The 25,878-nt window shown below is 36.9% G+C and overlaps 1 protein-coding gene across 1 annotated transcript in view; it reads left to right on the top strand.

Annotated features, from left to right (window-relative positions):
- The window catches only part of LOC310650197 (histone deacetylase 9-like), a gene marked incomplete at both ends in the record, with an annotated part of 188,845 nt that overhangs the window by 1,065 nt on the left and 161,902 nt on the right, over window positions 1-25,878 (top strand). Inside the window, 3 exons of the mRNA XM_083379028.1 lie at window positions 2,326-2,459; window positions 8,447-8,571; window positions 15,439-15,484. Of these exons, the coding sequence (XP_083235154.1) occupies window positions 2,326-2,459; window positions 8,447-8,571; window positions 15,439-15,484 (305 nt within the window). The remainder of the gene's footprint in view (window positions 1-2,325; window positions 2,460-8,446; window positions 8,572-15,438; window positions 15,485-25,878) is intronic.

Genomic DNA, 25,878 nt, shown 5'->3' with positions numbered 1-25,878 from the left:
TATAATATTTTCTGCCAGTGATGCTTTTCTTCATTTCTTTAAATGGCAATTGAAAATCCAGAAGAAGGAAGAAACATGGCATCATTCAGCTCTACAATGTATCTACATTATAAATAAATATAAATAAAAATTGTCACCAACTATAATTCTTAAAGATAATAAAAATATATATTAAAATAAATGTGTTTTCCGACCCAGAGACTAGTTTTACTCTGACCCATAAAGAGTCACATTCACAATTTGCATCACAACAATTAGATTGAAATCTGATTGATTTTTCTTTCAGAATGGGCCAATTACAATCTTGGCGTTTCTGATTTCAGAGGGGAATTTTGCCATTGGCTTGAAAAGAGACAACATTCCAACCAGAATCATTATCTTCCACTAACATTCCTTAGCAGCAAGCAATTGAAAACAGTTGTCTCTTCCCTCACTGCTCCTTTTTCCTGGGGGTGGGGGGAGTAGTGTTGGCTGGATTGTGTTAGGGAATTCTACATTCTATTTTTAGTTGGAAGCTCTGTTGCTGTGTTGTGGTACAGTAGCACACGTGCTGTGTGACCCACAGCTGCAAAAGTGAATTATTTGCACATCCTAAATCAATTTAGATGTTTGAAGTGTATGAAAAAAGGACATTCAGATTTCATTTTAGAATGAATGCTCTTCAATAGACATACAGTTTGGAATGTGAGAACATTTTACTACTTAAAAGTTTGCATGGAATGTTTCTGACAGATCTCAACTTTTGATTTATTTAGGCACTCATTCAAAAATTGCAATCCTACACAAAGTTCATTTTGGAATAAGACCCATGAAACTTCTCCTGGACTCAGTTGAAGTTGCACTCAGAGTAACATGAGTGAATATAATGTTTTGATAATTTGTTTTATGTCTGAGAAAATTAATGAATCCATTGGCATAGTTAAAGAAAAGAGGGGAAATGACTTAAAAAGTGGTCCAACACTTTGATTAAAACATGGTACCTGGTGCTAACTTTGGGCAGTTATTAGAATCCAAGGATTTGGCAAAGTACCTTACGAGATTCCTGCACTTTTAATGAGGACCAGGTGCTTTGCAGCTGCCATGTACATTTACTGCAGGTTCATGTATGGTGCCAAATTAATGTTATTCTGGGACACCAGGATAAATAAATGGTGTTTCAAACCTTGGTGCTTCAAGAAAGTCCAGGTGAATACTCTGTGATAAAAGAACAACCACCAAAGGCATTGTTCCCAGAATCCCCATAGAATTGAAACCAGCATTGGATTGTTGTTGAAAGTGAAATATTGGGAAATATTTAAAGACTACCTCAAGATAATTTTGACTCTGATAATTGGTATTGGACATGCCATTTTCTTTGCAACAACAAAGAAACAGTTTGCCATGTTATTGCTATTTGCCAGTTAGGTCGCCACCTCTGAAATTTCTAGGTCTACCATTCAAGAGCTAATGGGACCTCACCATGCTTACATTTTTTCAAGATCAGCCAAAGTACCACTATCTGCTGTGGCCCCAAATATTTAAACTGCTCAATGAAAGAGGAGAAGCTGGCACTGAAAAACAGCTTATTAGTCCAGCCAAAATAGTATCATTAACAAAGCATTTCTACTTTTGTCAGGCGAAATTTATATTTCCCATATGTTACTAGCCCTTGGGATATGATTTATTCTGTTTACAGTGCACATTTGTGTCAAGGATTAAGTTATTCTGAAGTCCTTGTTTAGTTACTACTTCATTTAGTGACTATTCAGAGTTTTGGCAGTGATAAAAAAGTAACTTTGTGACTGGTCCTCACATTTACGAACTTCACTGATCTGTAAAACAAAAGAAAGTGAGATCATAAGTTCACTTGTGGTTTCACTTAATGCCACTTCAAATAACTCACTGCCGATCTCAATCCCTAAACAAAGCTACCTGTCATTTCATTTACTTTCTTTGCATATATACTGCATAAACCTAAATGTCAGCACTACAATGTAAATGTAGAATATACATTGTAAGGGGAAAAAGTATACTTATCCAAAATAAGACAATCCCATTTCTCCAAAATAGCTTTTGTGCAATTTGGCATATTCTGATCATCCCAACCACACATCCAGTAGTGGGATTCAGCCGGTTCGCACTACTTTGGCAGAACCAGTAGCTAATTTTTGGTTGCCCAGGCCCAGAATGGACTTCCAGAAACAGCATCCACACAGAGAACCGGTTGTTCACATATTTGAATCCCACCACTGCACACGTCCAATTCTACTTCAATGAACATCCTAGTTGTTGTACTTTACAGAGTAAAGCTGTTGGTAAGTTGGTCCTATTATGTTTGTTTTGCAGGTGTTGCATATGACACACTAATGCTGAAGCACCAGTGTTTATGTGGCAATTATACCAACCACCCTGAGCATGCTGGAAGAATACAAAGCATTTGGTCAAGATTGCAAGAATGTGGGCTGCTAAACAAGTGTGAGGTAATGGCTACACAACTATATTAAATATGGTGGTTTTAATATGATTTCTGTTCCTTATGTAAGTACCAACTGGATGGCCTCAGGAATATTCCCTGCAAATCATAAGCTATACTATAGAACGTAAGATATGCATCATACGCTCATGAGGAGTTCTGAGAGTTTATCATTATTTTTAATGATCTCATAGATATACATGCCAAAAAAGTCCCTCAAGATATTGACCACAATTGGACAATCAAACTCCTGCCTCCTTTTTATATGTAGATAAGAATAAACTGTACTCTCACAAAGAGAAATATTGATAGTTCAGTCTACCTTTCTTAAACAGAATCTAAATGGTTTTCTGGAAACCTCATCCAGGAAATAGGTGAGGTAGAACAAAACTGGACACAGCAGGGGCAAAATCTAAATTTCACTTTTTAAAGCTTTGAATGTTATTAAACTAATTATATATAGTTAATATGATTAATTGGAGCACATTTAATAATTTTCTTCTTCATTCATAACCAAATTAAAATTCAAGCCTTCCTGAGATTCCAAATATGATACCTGAGTTTAATTTTAAATAGATTAATTTTATCTTCTCTTTGTAATTTATTCCAAACAAGGCAATACTTTTAGCTTCAACATACAGTACCTATATTAGGTTAAACAGACATTTCTATAATGGATAAAATGATTATTTAGGCAGATGCTAACGTGATTATTGTTTTCTTACTTATAATTAATTAAAGAATATAAGAACTTTAAAGCATCTTGTGTATATATGTTCCTTGAAGTCAGTGTTGATCGCGCAACTGCCTGGATGAGTCCCTGTAGATTTCTTAGCAAGATTTTCAGTAGTGGTTAGCCATTGTCTACTTCCTAAGTTGAGAAAGAGTGGCTGCCCTAAGTCACTAAACTGGCTTTATATGTGACTAGAACTTGTGGTCTTCAGGCTGATTTCTTAATCACTATATCAAATTGACTCATTAAATGATCTTAAAAATGTTGTTTTCATTATAGCACAATTTTTGCAGATAAAAAATGCTTTGATGCTCTTTTGACTCAATCATTTGACTATTACAATGATCATTCACAATTATTCCTATAAGAAATTTTACTGGTTGCCACATAATAGTGGCGTAGACCTGGATAAGCAAGCCAAGATTTAGAATACTGCAATCCATGCAGTTAAATTTCTAGAAGTTATTTTTATTTGTAAAAGTTAAAATTATGAAATCTCTAAACTACCTAGAGATATAACTTCTAGAAATGCTTGTGCTCATAATAAATATGAAACATAAATCTATGGAGAATATTAATATACTGATTATATAGATATAATCAGTCCATTTAAGTTTAATAAATGACAGAAAAAATTAAGGGAAAAAGTATGTAAATAGAAAAAAATTAGAAAACTGGGGCAAAAGAAGATATTTTAATGTTATAGTTAAATAGGAGAGAAAAGAAATAAATTAAATGCTTTGTTTTGCTTGTTTGTAACCTATACCTATTTTGGCTCTTACCCCATTTTCTGTCCTTTGTATAAGAGAGATAAAAGCGAAAATGGATGGTATTCTTTATGGTATTAATAGATATTCTGGTACATGACTAATAAGTGCCCTTAATCTCTTAAACATTTTAATTAGATTTTCCATAAAATATGCAACATTCAGTGGAAAGGAAAAGGGACTTCCATAGTCCTAACCACCTGGGGTTTCTTCATTTATATGTTATGCAGTCATCTACAACACATTCCAGGAAAAACATTTATGTAATATCACATCCCTTTTTCCTTCCTTCAAGAAAATGTAAATACATTTTAGGCAAATGAAATAATATTATCAATCACCTGATATATAAATAACAAGGTGTTTTTATAAAAAATAATCCTTGGAGAAAGTTATTAAATATATTGTCCAAAGTAACAGAATGTTGTTGATTTTGTGGAACTATATTTCAATGTTTTTTGGCTGTAAATTCAGTTGCAGGATTTGTAATGATGAAGAAATTGGAGATCAGAATCCTGTGTAATTAAATCTTTTATTAATCTATATTTAATTTGATATGAATTCCATTGATGTTTATCAGCCTTTGAAAGTGAGCATTGTAATACTATAAGACAATAAAATAGAAGACTAAAATTGCACCTCCAAAGCCCAAATTAGTTCTGAGTGAAATTCTTTGTGCTAGTTATCTACTCTAAAGCCATAGTACCCGTTAGTTGAGGGATGTACTATTACCCATGGTTTATGCCCCTTATTAATTTATTTGACTGGGCACTACCCACTCTGGAATGTGGCCTTTGACATGCCACTTAAAGATACAGTGTAGCCCTAAAACACAAACACAATTACACTCCTGCTGTACAAATCTTTGTGAGGGTTCTTTATTTTAAGCAACAATAATATTATGAAAGAATCTGTGTATCTTTAGAGAAAGCTCTTCTAGAAGATTTTCATGAGATAGTGTTAATAGCAGGACAAGCCAATAGATATTTGCTGTTATCAGAATAAAAAAAAAGTTTAAAGTTTTTTTTAAAAACAGACATATGAAATTAAAGCAGAGGCATTAAAAAGAGAGAAAAACTATGTTTAATCAGAAAAACTGAAATTAAAACAGATTGCTATTTTTTTCAGTAGTAGATGCAAAAATGTAAAGATTAAAAGAGCAGTATTTTCTTGTTAGTAGCCGTTTATTTTGGTCTGTCAGTTATTTATCAAAAACTGTTTGGTCTCTGAAGATGGTAAAGTGCAGGAGTTCTGTTGAGGGTAAGGATATATCTCAAAGTCTTCTGCAACATCTCAATGACTTCAAAGGCATTTTGGATCCATACTTTAATCTTCTATATAATGGTTTTAACATCATGTTTTGAACCATGCTGTTCATTTCTTCTTTAAAAACCACTGTGGTTAAATGTCTCTCCACCCACCTTTTAGGCAACTTACTTTCTTTTGTATATTGTTTGGAATAAGAAAGACAACTTTTTTGGAAGGATGCTCAGTCCATTGATATTCATTAAACAGCCTCCCTCCTTCTCCAATTTCCCACAATTCTCCTAACAGCTCTATCTTCCATTCAATCAGCTCTTCTTTCTTATCCTCAAGTGTGTTCTGAGATCTTGACAAGTAAGATATCTTTTCCATTTCCAATATTATCACTATGTCTTCTAATTCTTCATTTGTCTGAGTCTGTCTGTCTGTTAGTTCTTTCTTTAGGTCCTCTATCTTTGGACCTGCTTCCTCTGATTTTCCTTCTATTTTCTGGGCTGCTAGTTCCTTCTTTGTAGTCATTTTCTGAGTTGGTATGTCAAACTGGGGGCTTTAGGGAAAGGTGTTAGGGATGGTTTTTTTACCATTTGAAATTAAGCATGGAACATTCCATTTTGTTTTTGTATGTAGTCTTTATAGTCCAATCTATTTAGGAATTTAAAAAGTTTCAGTCAATTGTCATTTGAACTCCTAATTATCCAGCCGGCCTATCAGTCCATCCTTAAGTCTCCCCTCAGCAAATATAAGTAAAATTTGGTTTTTTCAAATTTTTCTGTCCAATGAAAAACACATCCTTTCTGTCCAGAGAGAGAAGAGCAATTAAAAATTGTTCATCAATCAAAGGTTTATAGTCCAAAGTATTCCATCATCTCAATCAATAATGCATATTTCTTCTACAGGGAAATAGGTGCATGACACAGCTCTAAAAGTCAGTTAGTATTTATATTCATAGTCCAGGCATGGCAGTTTCAAAATAGTTTATTGTCTCTGCCACACAGATAAGCAGCCCAAGAGGGTCCCCCCACCCTTTTTCCATTTGCAGTCTTCAAAAGTAAAGTTTCTGAAAACAAGAAGATTCTTATCTGAGACTGGGCTTGCAGCCAAGTTTCCTTTAGGCATAATAAATTGTAGTGCTGTAGTTCACCACTAGATGTCATTGACACCATCTTCCAGCTTTTTATATCCAAACTTATATTACAAGCTTTTTAAGTCTCTTTAGAAAAAAAAGAGAATCTCAAAAGCACTTTTAGTCCCCAAATTTCAAAGTTATATATGTGTATTGCTTCCAAATTAATCTTGTAATTTTCTCTATTTTCCCCCAAGCAATTAATTTGCTACTTTTCTTTTCCTAAGGGAATGGGGTGGAAATTTCCCTTCCCTCTCTCATTGAGGAGGATTCTTTGTTTTGGGCAGTTGTTTCCCAGGAAAAAGTCTTAAAGTCATAAAGAGAGGATAGGGTCTCACCCAGTTCCATCCACATTGCTCGAAAGTTGCTGGTTAATGCTTATTTTCTTTAGTTGTCAGCAGCTTCTGATTGGCCATACAAATATAGCCAGTCTTTCCCCCACTGGTTTGGAGGGCTTCCTCAGTTCATACAGAAGGACCAACACCCTCCTGCGATCAATGAGGGTTCCCTGCTTCTCTGTTGCCTCTTTGGGGCAACTTTTGATCTTTTTTAGGGTCCACAGTGGGGCAAAATTTTTAAGTCTCTTTAGAAAAAAAAGAGAATCTCAAAAGCACTTTTAGTCCCCAAATTTCAAAGTTATATATGTGTATTGCTTCCAAATTAATCTTGTAATTTTCTCTATTTTCCCCCAAGCAATTAATTTGCTACTTTTCTTTTCCTAAGGGAATGGGGTGGAAATGGGGTGGAAATGGGGGCACAGTGGAGCCCCATCTTCCTGTGTCTGTTAGGCTACGACGTCAAACTGGAACTGGGCAACTTACTTTCTCACTTAGTTGCTATTTTTCCTCATATCCATTCTAGAATGACTATCTTGGCACTTAACTCTATTCTCATTTCTTTGTGATTCATGACCAGTGGGGATTGTTTTGTTTTGTTTCGTGCTTGCCAAAAAAATTTTCTCTGTACTTTTTTGTCCTTTTTCTTTTTACTGTGCTTCAATCTGATGGAAAATAAATCACTTTTGATTCTTTTTCCCCCTAAAGCAGAGAAGAAGAAGTTGTGGTGGGATTCTAAAGGATGGGGTGTGGGGTTCTTTTGCTTACCTTAATTATGGAAAAGCCAAGGGTTGTGTCATACCTTCCCTTGTAGCATCATCCTTCCAGTGTCTGGCAGTTTCCATGGTTTCATATTATTTAATTACAGGTAATTCCTTTTGGCTCTTCTAGAATAAGAAGTCTGAGGAGCCAAAGTAGCTACATGCAATGAAAACAAGAATGTGATACAAAATAATTCTCTCCCATTTCATAACACAATCAGCTTAAAGCATTTCCCAGAGAATTTGAAAGAAATTCAGAAGCATCCTAATTAGCAAATAATTCTAGTGGTAATTCATGTCCCTGCTAAATTAAATTCTAAATTAAAGAGAAATCAAAGGTTAAGTTTTGGAATTTTGTACTCTGTGCTATATTTATAAAATATAAAATCTTTTTGCAAGACAAAGATTTTCAAATAGAATTTTAAAAAGTACTGATATTAGTCTGACAATCTCTTCTCTCTCTCTCTCTCTCTCTCTCTCTCTCTCTCTCTCTCTCTCTCTCTCTCACACACACACACACACACACACACACACACACACACAAACACACACACACGTCAGATCCATAGGCTGTTCAGGGGGGAAGGTTGAGAGGTTTTTTTTTTACTTTTTCCCTTTCTTGCCATCTTGATCTGGATCACACTCCTCTCACCCCTGTAAAATCATTTATTGCATGGATTATGTCATATTTACTGTAGCCTTCATAAAGGGTTGAATGGAAGAGGAAAAAAAGAAAAAAGAGAAGGGCATTAATTTCTGTCATACAAAGTCCTATGTTATTTTAACATAACATCAATCCATTTATTTAAGGGAGAGAGAGAGAGAGAGAGAGAGAGAGAAATCATGTTTTTGCTTTCTTGTATCATATTGAATATCAGTTGTCACATTCCTATATGATGCAATTATTACTGCCCATGATTAATCCTATTCAATTTTGTTTTGGATTTCCTTTCTTTCCCCTCCCCTGTATATTATCAGTGGAATATTATAGAGCTCTGTTGCTCTCTTTCAGCGGATTCAAGGTCGAAAAGCCAGTTTGGAAGAAATACAGCTGGTTCACTCCGAACATCATTCACTGCTCTATGGCACCAGTCCCCTGAACAGACAGAAGCTGGACCCCAGGAAAATCCTAGGTCTGTAAAGGGCTCTATTCTACTGAGAACAGCACATTCCAGCCTTGTCATTAGTCATAGCTGGTGTCAGTTTAAAATACTTGGCAAGCGATGTAACACCCGCCCCCCACCCACCCAAAACAAAACACTTTTTCCAGATGCAATTCATTGTGGAAAGAGAATGTTGCAGAGAGAGCCAGTAAAGATTAGGGAAAGGCACTGGCTCAAAATCAACCATAGAAATCTCATTCTGCTTTTATGATCATCTGGTTATTAACCTTTAGGGGATAAACAATTATACTTTGGTGAGTAAGTCAGAAAAGGAATGGACACATGACCCATATCCTTAAGGGATAGTTTTCAGCCTCTTTTACTTGAACAGTCCTAGAAGGCAAAATAATTTCAAGGGGTAAGACAGATATTTTAAAGTCATGAGTACCATCTGGGTTCCACTACACACAGCAATGGATCTTGGGTCCCTGCTGTGTTATACTGACACTGTTTTGAAATATGAATTTATATGAAACAACATCTTTCACTGGTTGAAGCAGAGTTCAGGTGATGCCTTCACCTACGTAGGGATCAGCACTTGGAACAGGCTTGTTGAAATGGCTTTTCAAATGGTAACAGTTGAGATAATGTATGCACTTCCCTTTTGAGAAGGGTACTTCGATACATTCAGTGGGATTTAGTCCCTGATAAATGTGCTTTGAAGAAAGGGTCAGTTTTTGTCTTTCTTCTCCTTCCTATGTGGTTTTGCTGGAATCAGGCTATTGTACAGTGTGTGTGGTAGGGTAGGCCCTAGGCCTAGATTTTTGTCCAATATTGCACGGACTGTCTTTATGGGGAAAATGAAAAACATTTTCTCAAAGACTCTAACATGGTGGGATAAAGATTCATGGTGTATTGAATTGGAACATTTTGCATAATACTATGATCCTGCGAAGTCTGCCATGATTTGAAGATATATTAATCTACTGAGGTGCACAAACAATTGGCAAATAATGGACTGGTTATTTGTTTCTGTTTTAATGTATTTAAAGCATTTTATTGACCTTTTCAGCCAAATTGGCTGAATTTGAGTATATTTTGCAGCTTTGCCTGAAGCATATATTTATAATCATATTCAATCCCTGAGACTGTGGGGCCAACAGAAGGTACAAAAAAGGCAGATAGAGCAGAAAGTATCACTGCTGCTGTTGTGTAGTGAGTTCTTTGGAGGCAGTAAGCGAGATGAGAGGTTGCAAACAGGAACATAGCTTTATTGAGGCAAACAGGAACAGAACTGAAACAGAGGGTCCTGCGCAGCTACTTATACGGTTGGCCACTAGGCGGTGGCCAATAGGTTTAAAGGAACCAATTCCTGCTCCAAATCCTCCAATGATCTTCTTGGAGACAGCTTGTCTGGCAAGTCAGTAACCGTTACACAGACACACCAATTGAGCAACCTTAAGCAGCATTCAAAAGACAGGTGAAAGCAGTTCAAGTAAATCCCAATACATTACAGCTGCAGTGGCAGAAGATAGGCGATCTAATGTGTTCACATAGTGTGTAATCAAATCATAATCAATTAGTTCCTCCCCCCGGAAACACTGCCAAAAGCTGTGGCTGTTTATAGCACACATTCTCTTCAAAATGTTGAGATTTTGTTTTAGGGAAAAGATTGAATCTCTGTAAAAATTCTTGCTAAGGTTAAGTTACACTTATAAAATTATATGGGAATCCATTTTATATTTCTTCCTTGCCTCTTTTCTGCAAGTACAGGGTCCACTTTTTTCAGATCACCCAAACGTTGATCCATTGGTTGCAACATAATTGACTGATCAGCTTGTCACCCGAACCTGAGGCCTAAAGCATGAAACTCAGTATCCTGTTTTCTAGCCTGGTGCTTTAACCACTAGGACAAATTAGTTCTCCCAATCCATTTTCTGTGGCTTTTTAAAATTATAAATGGGAAGAAAAACTATTTTTCTTCCTTCTCCTCCTCCGCCTTCCACAATCACATACTGTATTTATAGAACATTAAGTATTTATAAAGCATTAAGAAAAAAAGTCATAATTTTAGAGTTGAGTGCCTGTTACTTGTCCCAGCTTCTGCCAACCTAGCAGTTTGAAAGCATGTAAAAATGCAAGTATAAAAATAGGGACCACTATGGTGGGAAGCTAACAGCGTTCCGTGAGCCTTTGGCGTCTAGTCATGCTGGCCACATGACCACGGAAACGTCCTCAGACAAGCGCTGGCTCTTTGGCTTTGAAATGGAGATGAGCACCGGCCCCTAGAGTCGGAAACGACTAGCACGCATGTGCAAGGGAACCTTTACCTTTACCTTTAATATATTTCAGGAAGAGAAGTCTGGCTATAAATAGATCCCAGTCCAAGGAATAAAGAGAAAAATGTCTGGAAAGGCAAATCCAAATATATTGATTTTTATGGAGGAGAAAGAAGGCCTAGATGACTAACATCTAGAGTTCAGATCTATAGACTGAATCTGAGCACAGCACAACAACAACAAAAAATGAGAATTTGTCATGAGCAATGAAAACCAGGAATGAATCTAATGACAGTACAAGATTGCTCAGATATGTGTAGCTCTTTCATCTCTCCCCCCCCAAAAAAAAAATTGGCCATCTTATGCCCTCTTCCTAATAGGAGACCATCCAACTTTTCCATAGGGACTTGTGCTTCTATTTGGGTTTGACATTATATTGCAATGGATTTGAGAGTTTGCTTTCTTGGATGCTGCAGGAATTTGAATCAGGAGGCGTGTGCTTACTATAGATGATGTTTCCTAGACAATCACAATTGTACTTGACTAAGATGGCAGATTTGATCTGATTGTATGTGCAATGCTTGTGCAGTTATGAGTGCCATTTGTATGGTCTATATTTTAAGGGGAAAATGTAAAATATATGCTGGGCTTTACTTTATCTTTCACTAGCAGTTAAATTTTCCAGTTAATATTACAAGACAGGAACAGTATCATAATTCCAAATCGTTATTTTTACAAAGGACTGGTAGTCCTAACCTTATGCTATTATATTGTACCCAGAAAAAAGAGGGGGAGGCTTCATAACAAAAGAAAAGGTGAAACAAAAAACCATCAATTTCATATTCTAACCAACCAATAAATATAAAATGCAATAATGCGACAAAAGTATCCTTTTAAAGTTGGTTCAGTTTAACTAAATATAGATTTGAGCGGGTTTTTTTTCTTTTCCTGAGTTAAGGTACAAAGTTACTAAGGGACAGAAGAAACTTTAGTTTTCACTACCTTGAAAAATTTACCGTTTTGACTATTTATACATTCATTACTATGTATTAGTACACTGGGTGCCACATTGTAAATCATTGGAAATTGACAGTACAGATCATTCTTTTAACAATTGACAATATAGATTATTGTTTTAATAAGAGCTATTCAGAACATTTGCTCAGTTCTTAGTTTCCATTCTTTTTCTATTGCTCTTTTTGCTAATATATTATAAAAATCAGCATCCCTAGAGATAGCCAAATTATGCTGTCTCAATCCCTCTCATCCTTTTAGCTCAGGCTTCATACTAAATAAAATTGACATACTCAGAATCTGCACATTATGTGTGATTGTATCATAACATTAAGGCTTTCTTAATGTTTTATTCTTACCTGAATAACTATTGGTCTGAAGTTTGGTAATGAAAACCACTAGAAGACCTCCAGACTCCTCTGGTTTCTATTAGTTTGCAGGCAACGACATTCTCAGATACAAATACTAGTATGGCGTGGGTATCATCAGAATGGCTGAGCTTTTAAAATACTGCATTTTCCAAAACCAACCACAGAAATAACTAGATAATCAGAGTTTATGCAAGATTGGGTTTTCCTGAACTAAGGTAAAATAACTGGGATTTCCACGTACTATTTGTTTTGCAACTTTTCTAAATATTTTTCTTTTTGATTGGTATAATCAAAACATATTTGTAAACCCATCACCTCACAGCCCCACCCCTCTTTTTGTAATGATTCCAGGGCAGGATAGGAAAGCCAAAGCTCGGATATTGAATATAGCAGCGTTTTTCAAACTTGGCAACCTTTAACATCTTACTGGCAAATGCTGGGAGCTGAAGTCCACACATCTTAAACTTATAAAGTTTGAAAAACATTGCCATTTAATCTCCAGCACCTAAAATGCTCTGGACTTTTACCATAGTTGCTAAAAATCAGTAGCATAATTTTCTGAATTTTGAATTGGGAAAGACAAAAGATGTAGTGTGAACTTGCTTCTAAATATTGTCCAGTCTCTGTCCACTACAACAGTGACCTTTGCTGACTCATTAAGTTATTTCATTCTCCCAAATTAATTATCATAAAAGAAGATCATGCATACAACAGTATATAAAGCACACTCAAATTAATAATTATAATAATATTTAAAAATTAAATAGAGATAACTCAAAGATTAGGCCGCAAACTCTAGAAATACTGACTTTGTTTTACAAAAATCTTCTCCCTTCCTATCAAACCCAAACCCTAACAAATACACAAACCATTTAAAGCAAATGGGTTTAGTATACTATACATTTGGTCAGTAAGAACCGGTTATTCACCTATTTGAATCCCACCTGCAGTGTATACCTCCCAGCATACACAAAGGACAGCACAGCAGGAGGCTGATGGTGCAGATCAGCAGGAGGGTTGGACAGCTCCGGCGATAACTGCTCACTCAGGATAAGCCTAACGACTTAAGCTGTTGACAGCCCCAGGCATGGTCAGCCTGGCGGGAAGCCAGGATTTGAACCCATTGGTCACCTGCACTGGCGGGAAGCCCAGGTTTGAACTGATTGGATGCCATCCACCTGGGCAGGTACAAATAGACGCCAGGTTCCCCCTGTTTCCCCAGTTCGTTCTGTTCTGAATAAACTCATCGTTACCCCAGCTCTGTGTCCGTCTCTATGTGAAACACGCGACTTTACACCACCACTGGCAGAAACTGATTGTGGCAACAACAGAAAACTTCCAGTGCAATTGGTATTCGTGTTCCATGTTCTGAGATGAATCTCCAGTAACAAAATCATTGCAATGAACTCTTACTCAGCATTCTGTGAATTGTTCAATATGCATGAAGCATTCTGTTATTGTACCTATGTTAATTTCAACTGAAGATCATGGGAAGTATTTTGTATTGTTTAAAAGAACTCTGCATGGTTTATAGCAGGGGTCTTCAAACTTGGCCCTTTTATGACTTGTGGACTTCAACTCCCAGAATTCCTCAGCCAGTGTGCCTGGCTGAGGAATTTTGGGAGTTGAAGTCCACAAGTCATCAAAGGGCCAAGTTTGAAGACCCCTGGTTTATAGGATAGGGTGAGAAAATCATGATTCAGAGATCATATAAATAATTAATATAAATTCCATCAAGTTCTTATAATGAAAGGTTAGCCACAGATAATTCCTCTTTATCTTCCAACTACCATGGAAATTCAAAAGTAGCAATAGATAAGCCAAAATAAAGTTATTAACATATGCTTCAGTTCAATTCAGTTCAACTGCCATGAGCATTGATTTGAAAATTCTGAAAAAGGATTAAAGACATTTTCCTCAGAACTGGGTTGATCCAAAATAATGAAATGAAAAACTTGGTTTATTCCCCAAATAGATTTACCCACTATTTTAAAGAAAGGATCATCCCTAATGAGATTGTATGATTTTTCATGAGTAAAACAATCAAAAGTATATCTCGGAGAGTAGATTGGCAATAAAGATGGGAACATAGATGGTAGATTCATAGATTATATGGAAAGAGTATTAATGAAATGACATCAGGAATATAAATATTAATTCATTTATAATAAATGTATTATTATTTATAATATATTTATTATTATAACAATTTATTATTCACATATATTATTATTCACATATATATTTATTATTCACATTTATTATTCACATATTCACCCCAACTCCCTGCTAAATTTAGAGAATTTGGCCCTAGTATTTTTTTTTAAACTGAAGGGCTGATTTGTGCAAAACTATGAGGCTTAAGACACATACAGTCATGGAATGTCTGCTTTATCCATTCCAGGAATAATCTGAGGGCTGTAAAAACAAACTTGTTTTATGTATTATGTTTGAGAACTATCTATAATCTATAGGAAGCTATGTTACGTGGTTGCAGTTGTACCAAAAGCCTTTGGTTTGCTTTTGGTTTGATTTGGTACCTCCCCAACTTCATGTATGTTCAAACCAGTCAAACCAGGAAAAATATGTTTGGGTCATAACAGTCAACCAAATAAATCAATAGCTGATTTGGTAAGTGATAGCTATGAAAAGGGCAAATTCAATGGTAGAAATCATTAGAAAAGGGACTGGAAATAAAACAGCGCACATTGTAATGATTTGAAATGAATTGATGCCTACGTCTAACATATATGTATATTTTTAATTACCATGATTGGAAAAAGATAGAAAATATCAGAAAAAATGTAGAAGGGTGGTTTGTAATACTTAGTTTGTAACCAAAATGCTTGAATACTTGCTGTATGGGGGGGAAAGCTACAACTTTGGGGATTATGGGGAAAAAAAGGCAAACGAGAGTCAAAATAACTGCAGTGTATAAAATCATGTTATCTTCTTGTATTGGACTACAACTCCATTATTTCTAACAAGTATGGCACTTGATGGGATTATAGTCCAACATATCTGGAGAGGACAAGATCAGTGACATCTGTTCAAGAGGCTTTGTACTTTGCTTAACCAGTCCCCCCAAAAAATTATCCTTAGCTTAATTTAATTTCTTTGAGAAGATTTTAAGAAATGTTATTACTATTTGATTAATTACTAAAAATATTTAATAGTACATTTTGGGGAAAATATATTTTCATGTACATTTTTATTTCTTATTTTTAATACAGGCAGTGCACCTCACACATCTTTTTCATTGCTGCCCTGCGGGGGTCTTGGTGTAAGTAGCTTTTCTTTCTGTTTTCTAGTTAAGTATGTATGTACGTACATACGTGTGTGTGTGTGTATGTATGTACAGTATGTATCTATATGTATATGTATCTAAAATAGTCCTAAAAATATGAATCTTGAGTATATACATGTTTAAAACTAGAAACAAGGATCACCAAGACTTAAAAATTTATTAAAACTGAGCTTTCGTCAACGCCTGCTGACATTGTCAGAGTATAAACTAGGATTGGGAAGCACATTCTTATAGTCTCTGTGAGGCCAGTAGTTTGGCTAATGAGTGTGTAACAGGTCTATTGTGCTCCCGCCTTCCTGCAATCAATTGCATCGGTCCTGTCTACGTCAGGCGCACTGACATCTGTTTGATTTCAGGCGCTCTGCCTCTCTCCACTCACCCCTCCCATCAGGAGTGTTCATCCTGCCACAAGCAATCCTCTTGCTGTTTGTTTAACCCTTTCACACTCACTGTTGCTGTCATAGTCTGCCGCTCACCCCTGGTGCCAGCCTCATCGTTTACACCAGTCAGGTGCCCTCTCCCCATGTCTTTGGCTCTGGTCTGCCTTCTCATCATCGTTCACTGTGATGACACATTAATTGATGAGAACTTGTCATCCTCTATTTTCTTGTTCATGCAGGGAAATGGTGGTTGTTGGTTCATCCTTTCTGTCTTCTTGCCTGTTGACTCATGCTGACGCAGCATCTGATAGGCTGGCAATAATTCGATGTGCCGATTCACAGAATATTGGTTGCATAACCAAGCCTCCTTTAGCAGGTGGCCCCCCTTAATTGCATCATGAGCGATGACTTTGGCTTCTGTAAAGTTAAACGTGTGGTTGTGTTCAATGATATGAGCCCATACATGTGATCGTTTTTCTTTTTGTTTAACAGCCAATTCATGCTTATGAAGCCTTGTCCACAGGCATTTTGTGATCTCACCAAGGTAGTTGCATGGACAATCATTGCAGCTGATTTGTTAGACCACTGATGACATTTTGCCTGCGGCTAAGGGTTCTTTGGGGCACATAATTCATGAGCGGAGGGTTTGACTGGGTCTATGTGCTACTCTAATGTTGTGTGCTGATAACATTCTTGCTGCTGTTTCTGAGATGCCATGGATGTAAGGGAGTGTGGCCCAGGTGGAGGTGGTGGTTCTGTCATCCTCAAGTCATGATACCCATTGTAATTGGCAGCGTCGGATGAGGTCAATGGTGTATCTATTTCATATGGAAACCCAATATAGAGGTGCATGCTCCTTGGATTTCTCCATTGGTTTGCTGCAGTGCATGTGAATTCTGTTGAACAATGTGCAGATGCAGCTGATTTTGTGGGTGGTGGGATGATTGCAATGGATGCACCCCTCCGCTCACGAATTATGTGCCCCAAAGAACCCTTAGCCGCAGGCGAAATGTCATCAGTGGTCTACCAAAGCTGCAATGATTGTCCATGCAACTACCTTGGTGAGACCTTGATTGCAGGAGGGCAGGAATGCAATAGACCTGTTACACACTCATTAGCCAAACTACTGGCCTCACAGAGACTATAAGAACATGCTTCCCAATCCTAGCTTATACTCTGACGATATCAGCAGGCACTGAAGAAAGCTCAGTTTTAATAAATTTTTAAGTCTTGGTGATCCTTGTTTCTTGTTTTAAACATGTATATCTATATATCTTAACTGTTTATTTCCAATGCACCTGGTTGGCCCAAACATGGGGAAAAGAAATCTTTTGCCTTATCAGCCCCAATCTAGGAGTGTCTTCAGGCAGTATCGCTATTGCAAAAGTCATTTTATATTAATTTAGTATATGTACCGGTATATGTATATGCCTTGTTGTTGTTAGCTGTGAAGTCGTGTCCGACCCATTGCAACCCTATGGACAATGTTCCTCCAGGCCTTCCTGTCCTCTACTATCTTCTGGAGTCCATTTAAGCTCAGGCCTACTGCTTCAGTGACTCCATCCAGCCACCTCATTCTCTGTTGTCCCCTTCTTCTCTTGCCCTCAATCCCAGCATTAGGCTCTTCTCCAGTGAGTTCTTCCTTCTCATTAGGTGGCCAAAGTATTTGAGTATTAGCTTCAGGATCTGGCCTTCTAAAGAGCAGATGTATATGTATACACACACACACACACACACACACACACACATTATATATATATATATATATATATATATATATATATATATATATATATATATATATATATATATATATATATAATTGTGAGCATATTTATTAATTGAACATAACTAAAGATGAGCATTAGCAATATAACCATTCAGAGACTAGTTCCTATGTAAATGTACTCTGCAAACAAGGAAATAAACTAAAAACCTCATGAATCATATGGGCTTTGAGGATGGATGTAAAGGAAAGAGAGAATTTGCAACAAAAATCAGTTCTGAATAACGTTGTCAATACTATACAAGTAATGGTATAAAAATCCAATGCCTTCAGCAAAATACATGAGATAAGTCTTACAAATATAGCAAATTTCTTTTGAGTAAATCATTGCTTTGTAGTTGTTTAAACAAATATTGGACATAAATAAATAACAAAAATGTTGCTTTATGTAAAATCAGCTTCTAGGTTGAGAGGCCTGTGACTTTGGAATCATTTATAACTTGGATGTGTATCTGCCCTCAAATTCCTTGGATACACCTCAAAAATTGATAACTGTCTACCTCTTTTATGGCTCAGAGGAGGCAACACGAATCACATCAATATTGGCAGCCAATATGAATTTTGACATGCTGTAAAAAGCATAAAAGGGCTTAAGGCATTTGTTTAGTTGAGGAATGGGCTCTCCAGCTGTGTCAGAGCTAAGTTTGGGTTTTGGTCCTGGTACCCAAGGGACCATACTGCAGACAAAAGAGAATTCCACATTTATCTTATAAAATAAGGCAGCTGTCCAATTCAAAGTTTGTTAAAAAAAATAAATGAAAAAAAGCAGGAACAGAAAGGTCAATGCACAGTGTCAGGTCTTTAAAATTGAATGAGGCTGTGCTGGGGAAAAATGAATGTAACACCTTGTAGGAATCCAGGTATGTTATACAGAAGTGTTAAATTAGTATTAACTTTGTTTCCTTTGGTTGGTTTGGTTATTCTTTGAGCAAAGCAAGATGATATTGGAATACCTGAATATAACTCTGAATAGCGTATTACTGAAAGGCAGAATTAATTTCATTTCAAAAAAGTCTTGGCAGCATATCATACAGGTGATGCCCATGAGTCAGAAAACCAATTTATTTTGTATAGTTTAATTACATGTAATTAATATTAACTAAGTAGGCTACCAATGATGGATGTCAGCAACAGCTATCAAATATTTCCAACACCGTTTAGGACGACTTTGCCATTTCTGAAGAAAAGGAGATAACGGTATAACAACTTTGTATTTTTATATTCTTCTTTTTATATTTTTTGTCATTTTTATTTTATTGCAAGATTTTCACTGGCTTTATAGCCTTTCTTATACAAATGTTTCCTATAGCCACTCCTCAGTCTGAAAGAACTTCACAACCAGGATGATCCTCCAGTTCATTGTTTGGATAGTTCTTCACATATTTCTAGGGATGTTCTCAATTTTTCAAGTAATGGTTGTCCTAGAGGTATTTTTCAAAAGGCAACTGGATTTTTGGGGGTTTTTTATTTGAAAACATTTCACTTCTAATCCAAGATGCTTCTTCAGTTCCTCATATGACATGAATGGGAAGATTCACAATACAATTGTTACTGGAGGAATAGGTTGCCATTGAGATAGAAAGAAGGAAGCAGTTTCATGGTGAAAAATTGTTTTATTCCATGACTTGCTACGCATCAAGATTATTTACTATTTCTGTCCATTATATTTTTCATTTTTGAGCAGGCTGATAAAACAGGAACTAACATTGTGGGTGAAACAGGACTGTGAAAACAGAATTAATTATAATGGCCAAATGCAGAGATGCCATAACTCCTTAATGAGCAAAAAATTTGACTACCTTGTTTGATAAGCAAAATGTCATGTCAAAAAATCCCCACTGTCCAGAATATTTCCTCTCCCATATATCCAACTTATCTTTCTATATAAAATTTAAAGAGGAACCTCCTGCCAGAATAACAGTAATTTTGAAAATAAAAGTGGAAGAGTAAGTACCTAATTCATATTAGTTGTCTTTAATCTTCCAACCATAGGTATCCTAAATTGGCTGCACATACTTTGCACATCAGCCCTTGGAAACCATGATTACCCCAACTTTAATAATCTGATACACTGTAAACATGTCCATTTGGCTAGAAATTATAATTGTTCCTCTTTTTGCTGTTCTTCCATTCATGTACCATTTCATGATATGATTTTGCTACAACAAAAAACATGAAGTATTCATCTTCCATCAGACAGATAGTCCAAGAGTGGGCAGATATTGTGGGACAAAGACTAGTAAACTTATTGAGACCTGATATTCCACCAAAGGAGCAGTTAACAAACATATTGATTTAGATCTAACATATCAATATGTGAAAAATCAGACCATTCAAAGTGCCAATCAACAAGAGAACCAATCAGCTGCTCAGAATTCAAATATAGCTCCAAACAACTGACCACACTGGCACACAAGACGCTTATGAGCTAAAGAGAATAGGACAAGAAAATCCTGTTGATGATGTTACCAAATTTGGTAACGAAACATTCAGGAATTATATTAAAACAAGCTTGGAGAACAAATCACAGCCAAAAGACTAGTATCTCCAAATAAGTAAAGGAAGTTTTAAACCTCTCCAAGGCAATTAAAAGGTTTTGCATTCTAAGCAAAAGATTCTGGGAGGACAGTGAAGTTAAGATTGCTGTAAATCATCCCCTTTGGTTTGTAAGAATCTTCCTGAACACAGGATCTTCTGAACCATTTGGAAAGTATCAGCAACCTTTCTGACTCAGACAATAGTTTTGATGTCCTTCCATTTTGCTTCTTTTCTTTTTTAAAAAAGCTTGAATTTTATAAGATTTTGGCTATTTAATCTGAAACTCATCCAAGAATGCCATATCTCTTTTCATTAGTTTTTAAACTGAAGGAAGTACGGGCCCTCTTTTAGGCTGCAATGGATGCCTTAAAATTGCTTTCCCATAAAATTAATGCATGAAGCGGAGAAACTGGATTGTGCCCATTGGCTCATCTTCAAAAAAGCTCAAATTCAGATCCAATGTATGTTCCACACAGTGTCCAAAGGATGTGCCTAAATTCTCATTGCTGTTTTTCTAGATTCTTCTTTGTATTACTCTACTAAATGTATACACATTCCTTCCTTTATCTGATGCCCTTAAAGTTATTTGATTACTTGCTCCCTCAGTCAGCATGAAGACCATAAATTTTGTCTATCCATCCATCTATCTATCTATCTATCTATCTATCTATCTATCTATCTATCTATCTATCTATCTATCTATCTATCATCATCTGTCTATCTATTACTAAAACTTTCATTCTTATAACTTTTAACTGGGTCAGCAGAACACTGTATGACAATTTTTGAATATCTCAAGTGGACTGTTGCAGAATGTGTCAAAAATCTGGAACCTTGACTCCCAGTGGAACTGAAATTTGGCAAACTTTATAAAACATTTTATGATCTAAAATCCATCATAAAACAGTTTATGACATAATACAAGATGTTGTAAAACATTTTCTGTGCTGATGTCAATATTTTCAAGGCAAATATATCTCTGAATGTATCCTACCTTTTCTAATCCAGGCCATACTTTAGAAGTTCTGTTGTTGAAGGCATTGAGGAATTTCATAGGGAAATATCTCTGAAAAGAGGCTGTCCAGTGTTGATTAAGAATGATGGGCACTGTAGAATGACATATCTGGAAAAGACTAATATTTAAAACTTCTATATGGACCTTTATCCAAGCCCCTCTACTACTTCATTGCTGTATTTTTGAGAGGTATAAGAGAGAGAGAAAAGTTACATTCGGAACATATTGCAGGAGCTTTTTTATTTCCATAGGGAAAAACAGAAAACTTTTTGCATGCTGTAGGTAAAAATCCAGTAGCTTCCACAAAGAATAAATGCAAATTAATTTTTATTTAAGCCATGCAATCTGTTTAAATAACTCCACATACACTTCAGGGACAGGTAGTTTAATTTCTATCATCTGTGACTTTATTAAGGTCTAGTTTTGCTACACATGTCAGTGATTGAGCTATGCTGGAAGTATTTGCAAAAGCTTGCAAGTGCTATGTTCATTCAGGAAACTCTGAATGAAGTAAATCCATATGTGCCTTAAAAGTCTTAGACTTCAGAGGGGGATTGCGTATTCTGGCTTGTAACATTGTCATGAATGATTCTGACTGTTTAAAGTGTTACTAAAACCTGAACAAGCTTGATGTCTCAACTGAGTGCACTTATATTTCAAAACTTTCTGCTTTTAAAAAGCCTGTTGATGTTAATTATTTCATGGTTATTTATAGTATATATTATCTACTGCACCATGTATACGTAATACTGATGAAGCTTCAAAAACCTCTCAGAGACAGAACAGGGTTGGTGTCAACAGGTACATTTTCAGACAGTTACTAATGGCCAACGATTACTAACATTACTGCTTGAAGGATATGTGACACTGGAATTTCTTACTAAGTCCAGACTTTATCAAGCAAATTAAAACTAAAGTGAAGCAAGCCTTTCATGAATCTGGAGTCCCTCATTCAGTCACTCAAGCCCCGGTCATCTCATGTTTGGACTACTGCAATATACTATCCTTGAAGAGTATTCAGAAACTACAACTGGTGCAGAGTACAGTGGGTGGGCAATTTTTAGGGTCCCTAGAGTGACCCATGTTATTCCACTGCTGTATGAGCTGCACTGACTGCCAGTTTGTTTCTGGCTGCTATTCAAGGTGTTGGTTATTATCTTTAAAGCCAACAGGACTTACTATGGTATGGGTTCCTTGCACCTCACCTCAATGGGCCTAGCCCACCCCACTTGCTGGCAGAGGGGGCATCTGTGGGTCCTGTTGGTCAACGAAGTTCAGATGGCAGGATCCAGAAGAAAGCCTTCTTTGACATGGCTTGGTCCTTTTGGAACTTCTGATCTCTGAGATGAGATTGGGTTCTACCCTTCTGACCTACCATAATGACCTGAAAACCTGACTCTGTTTGGGGCCCAAACAGGGAAGTATCATGCTGGAAGTAGTTAATGGATCATCTTTTAACTGCAATCTTACATTTGATTGTAATTTTATTGTTATTGTTTTAAAAATATTTATCCTTTACGGTTTTATTGCTTTTAATGCTGTAAGCCAGAATTAAAACAAATTTAATAATAATAAATGAAGTCCAAGACTCTAGTTGCTCCTGAACTCTAGCTGCATCAGAAGAAGCTTTGTATCAAACATACAGGATATTATTATTCCTCTCCATTCTTCAGAGGTAAGACTACACCTGGAGTATCGGGTATGATTCTGAGTTGAAGATATTGACAGAGAAGGTTCAAAGGAAGGCAATAAAGATGATGAAGAGACTTGAGGACATTTAACATTAAGCTTTCATCAAAGGGTAATAACATCCTTATGGGGCAATCAGTGATTTCTAATCAAGCCAGAGAAATTTTTCTCAGTATTTCATCAGGAAGAGAAACAGTTAATTTCTGTCTGACAGCAAACCAAAACATTGTAATTACCATCTCTCTATTGTGCTATTTGCATTTTTAAAAAATGCACTTAACCTCACATCCAGTTTCTTTCTAATTGTTCTGGTCAGTGCAACTTTTTAAGTTCAGCAACATGGGGTTTAAAAGAATATTTGCCTTAAGATCAAACAGTCTTCTTCACAAGCCCTACAGTTTTCTCCAAAAGCACGCAGAAAAAATATACTATGCAGATTTCTTCCCTCATTTCATAGCACTGGACAATAAAAAAATTGCGTTAGAAATACTTTTCAAAGGAAAAAAAAATCTTGGTGGCATTTCACAAGTAGAATGTGGTTTTCTTGCATTAGTTCATGCAATCACTGTATATTTCCTGCTTTCCTCCAAGATCTTATGAAAGAATATAGCATTCATTTCTATAATGTTATGTACAGAATGCAGAGAAGAGCAACAAATATGATTAAGGGGGGCTAAAACATACAAAGAATGGTTGCAAGAACTGGTTATATCTAGTCTACTAAAAAGAAGGACAGGGGACAACATGATAACAGCATTTTAATATTTGAATGGCTGCCACAAAGAAGAGGAGGTGAACCTATTTTCCAAAGCACCACTAGGCAAAAGGACAAGAAGCAATGGATGGAAACTAATCAAGGAGATAATCAACCTAGAACTGAGGAGAAATTTCCTGAGAGTGAGAACAGTTAACCAGAGGTTAACAAGCCTCCAGAGGTTGTGGATGGTCCGTCATTGGAGGCCTTTAAGTAGAGACTGGACAACCATTTGTCTGAAATGGTATAGGGTTTCCTACTTGAGCAGGGGGTTGGACTAGAAAACCTCAAGGTCCCTTCCAACTCTTTTATTTTATCATCCAACAGTAAGAGCTGTGTAGTAGATCTGGTTGAGAGCAGGGGGAATCCAGGAGGGTAAGAAAAAGTCGACCATATTATTGAAGCCATTTCCTTTATTTCAAAGTGTTCAGGGTGTGATGCATATTTAAAAGATCATATAGGAGCTGTGACTAGAGGGGCCTTCGCCCAGGTTCGTCTGGTGCGCCAGTTGCGACCCTATCTGGACCTGGATGCCTTGCGTACAGTCACTCATGCACTTGTGACCTCTCGTTTAGACTACTGCAATGCTCTCTACATGGGGCTGCCCTTGAGGACCACTCAGAAGCTTCAGCTGGTACAGAATGCAGCTGCACGAGTTCTTTTGGGGGTCTCCCGATACTCCCATGTTACACCTCTGCTCCGTGAGCTGCATTGGCTTCCAGTTGCCTTCCGAGTGAAATTCAAGGTGCTGGTGATGACATACAAAGCCCTACATGGCATGGGTCCGGATTACCTACGGGAGCACCTACTGCCGGCGTCAACTTCCCTCCGTCCTGTACGCTCCCACAGAGAGGGCCTCCTCAGGGTACCACCGGTCAGACAATGTCGGCTGGTGACCCCCAGGGGGAGAGCATTCTCGGTGGGCGCACCAATCCTTTGGAACCGCTTACCGGCTGAACTACGGATGGCCCCCGACTTTCGCTCCTTCTGGCGTGATCTAAAAACTTATCTATTCGAACAAGCCGCCTGGCCTGATGGGTTTGGGGTTTTAACATTATTTTAACTAACTCACCACATTTTGCACAATCATTTGACTTTAAATCTTGTATCCTGTATTCTTATTTTTATTGCCCTGTACACCGCCCTGAGTCCTTCGGGAGAAGGGCGGTATATAAAACAAATAAATCAAATAAATAAATAAAATGATGGGACCTCAGTTATATGGTTGTGGTAACTATTTTGATACTTTTGATTTCTCTTTGATAACACTAGTTTTGATACTGAGAATGGCCAGTTATTTGGTGATTTTGGTGGCTGAATTCTAATCTAATCTAATCTAATCTAATCTAATCTAATCTAATCTAATCTAATCTAATCTAATCTAATCTAATGTAATCTTCCTGTTTTGGTGTATCTTCTTAAGCCCACCTTCTCTCGTAATTGGTGAACTTTTTTGAGGTGTAGGCACAGGGTTGTACGACTCCATCATGGTTCTTTTGCAATAGTACAGCTCTGACAGCCACATCATTGGCATCGGCTTCAATCACAAAGGGTTTCCCTGGGCAAAGATGCTTTAAGGATGGCTCAACCGTAAATAGTCTTTTCAAATTCTCAAAAGCAGTTTGACAGTTCATAGTCCATCTTAGCGGCTGGCCTAGTTGCAGTTTTCTACCTCTTTGCCTGTTTTCAATAAGTCATGAGGGGTAAAGCAATTTCGGCAAAGGAGATGAACTATTGGTAAAAGCTGGTGAATCCCAGAGAGGTCTGAAGTTGTTTGCGAGTCTTTGGGGATTGCCATTTGATTATAGCTTTCACCTTAGCAGGGTCCATTTCAACAAGAGCCTTGGTGGAGCAGTGGGCTAATGCCTTCTTAAGTAACACCAGCTGCTTGCAATTAGTGCAGGTTCGAGTCCCACCAGGCTCAAGGTTGACTCAGCCTTCCATCCTTCCGAGGTAGGTAAAATGAGGACCCAGATTGTTGGGGTCAATAAGCTGACTTTGTAAAAATGCTGCTTGGTGGGGGACGAAAGCCCTAATAAGCAGGCATATACATAGAATGAAGGCTATTGCTAAGCACATTGATTTGTGCTTCTTAGATTGTAAGCCGCCCTGAGTCTTCGGAGAAGGGTGGGATATAAATGGGATTTTAAAAAATGCCCTCAGATCCAGTCGGGTCTGATGGAACTCACACTTTGATAGTTTAACATA

Source organism: Vipera ursinii (genome assembly GCF_947247035.1).
Source record: "Vipera ursinii genome assembly, chromosome: Z".
Taxonomy (NCBI): domain Eukaryota; kingdom Metazoa; phylum Chordata; class Lepidosauria; order Squamata; family Viperidae; genus Vipera; species Vipera ursinii.
Note: the sequence above shows the minus strand (reverse complement) of the source record. Positions and strands in the feature narration are given on the sequence as shown.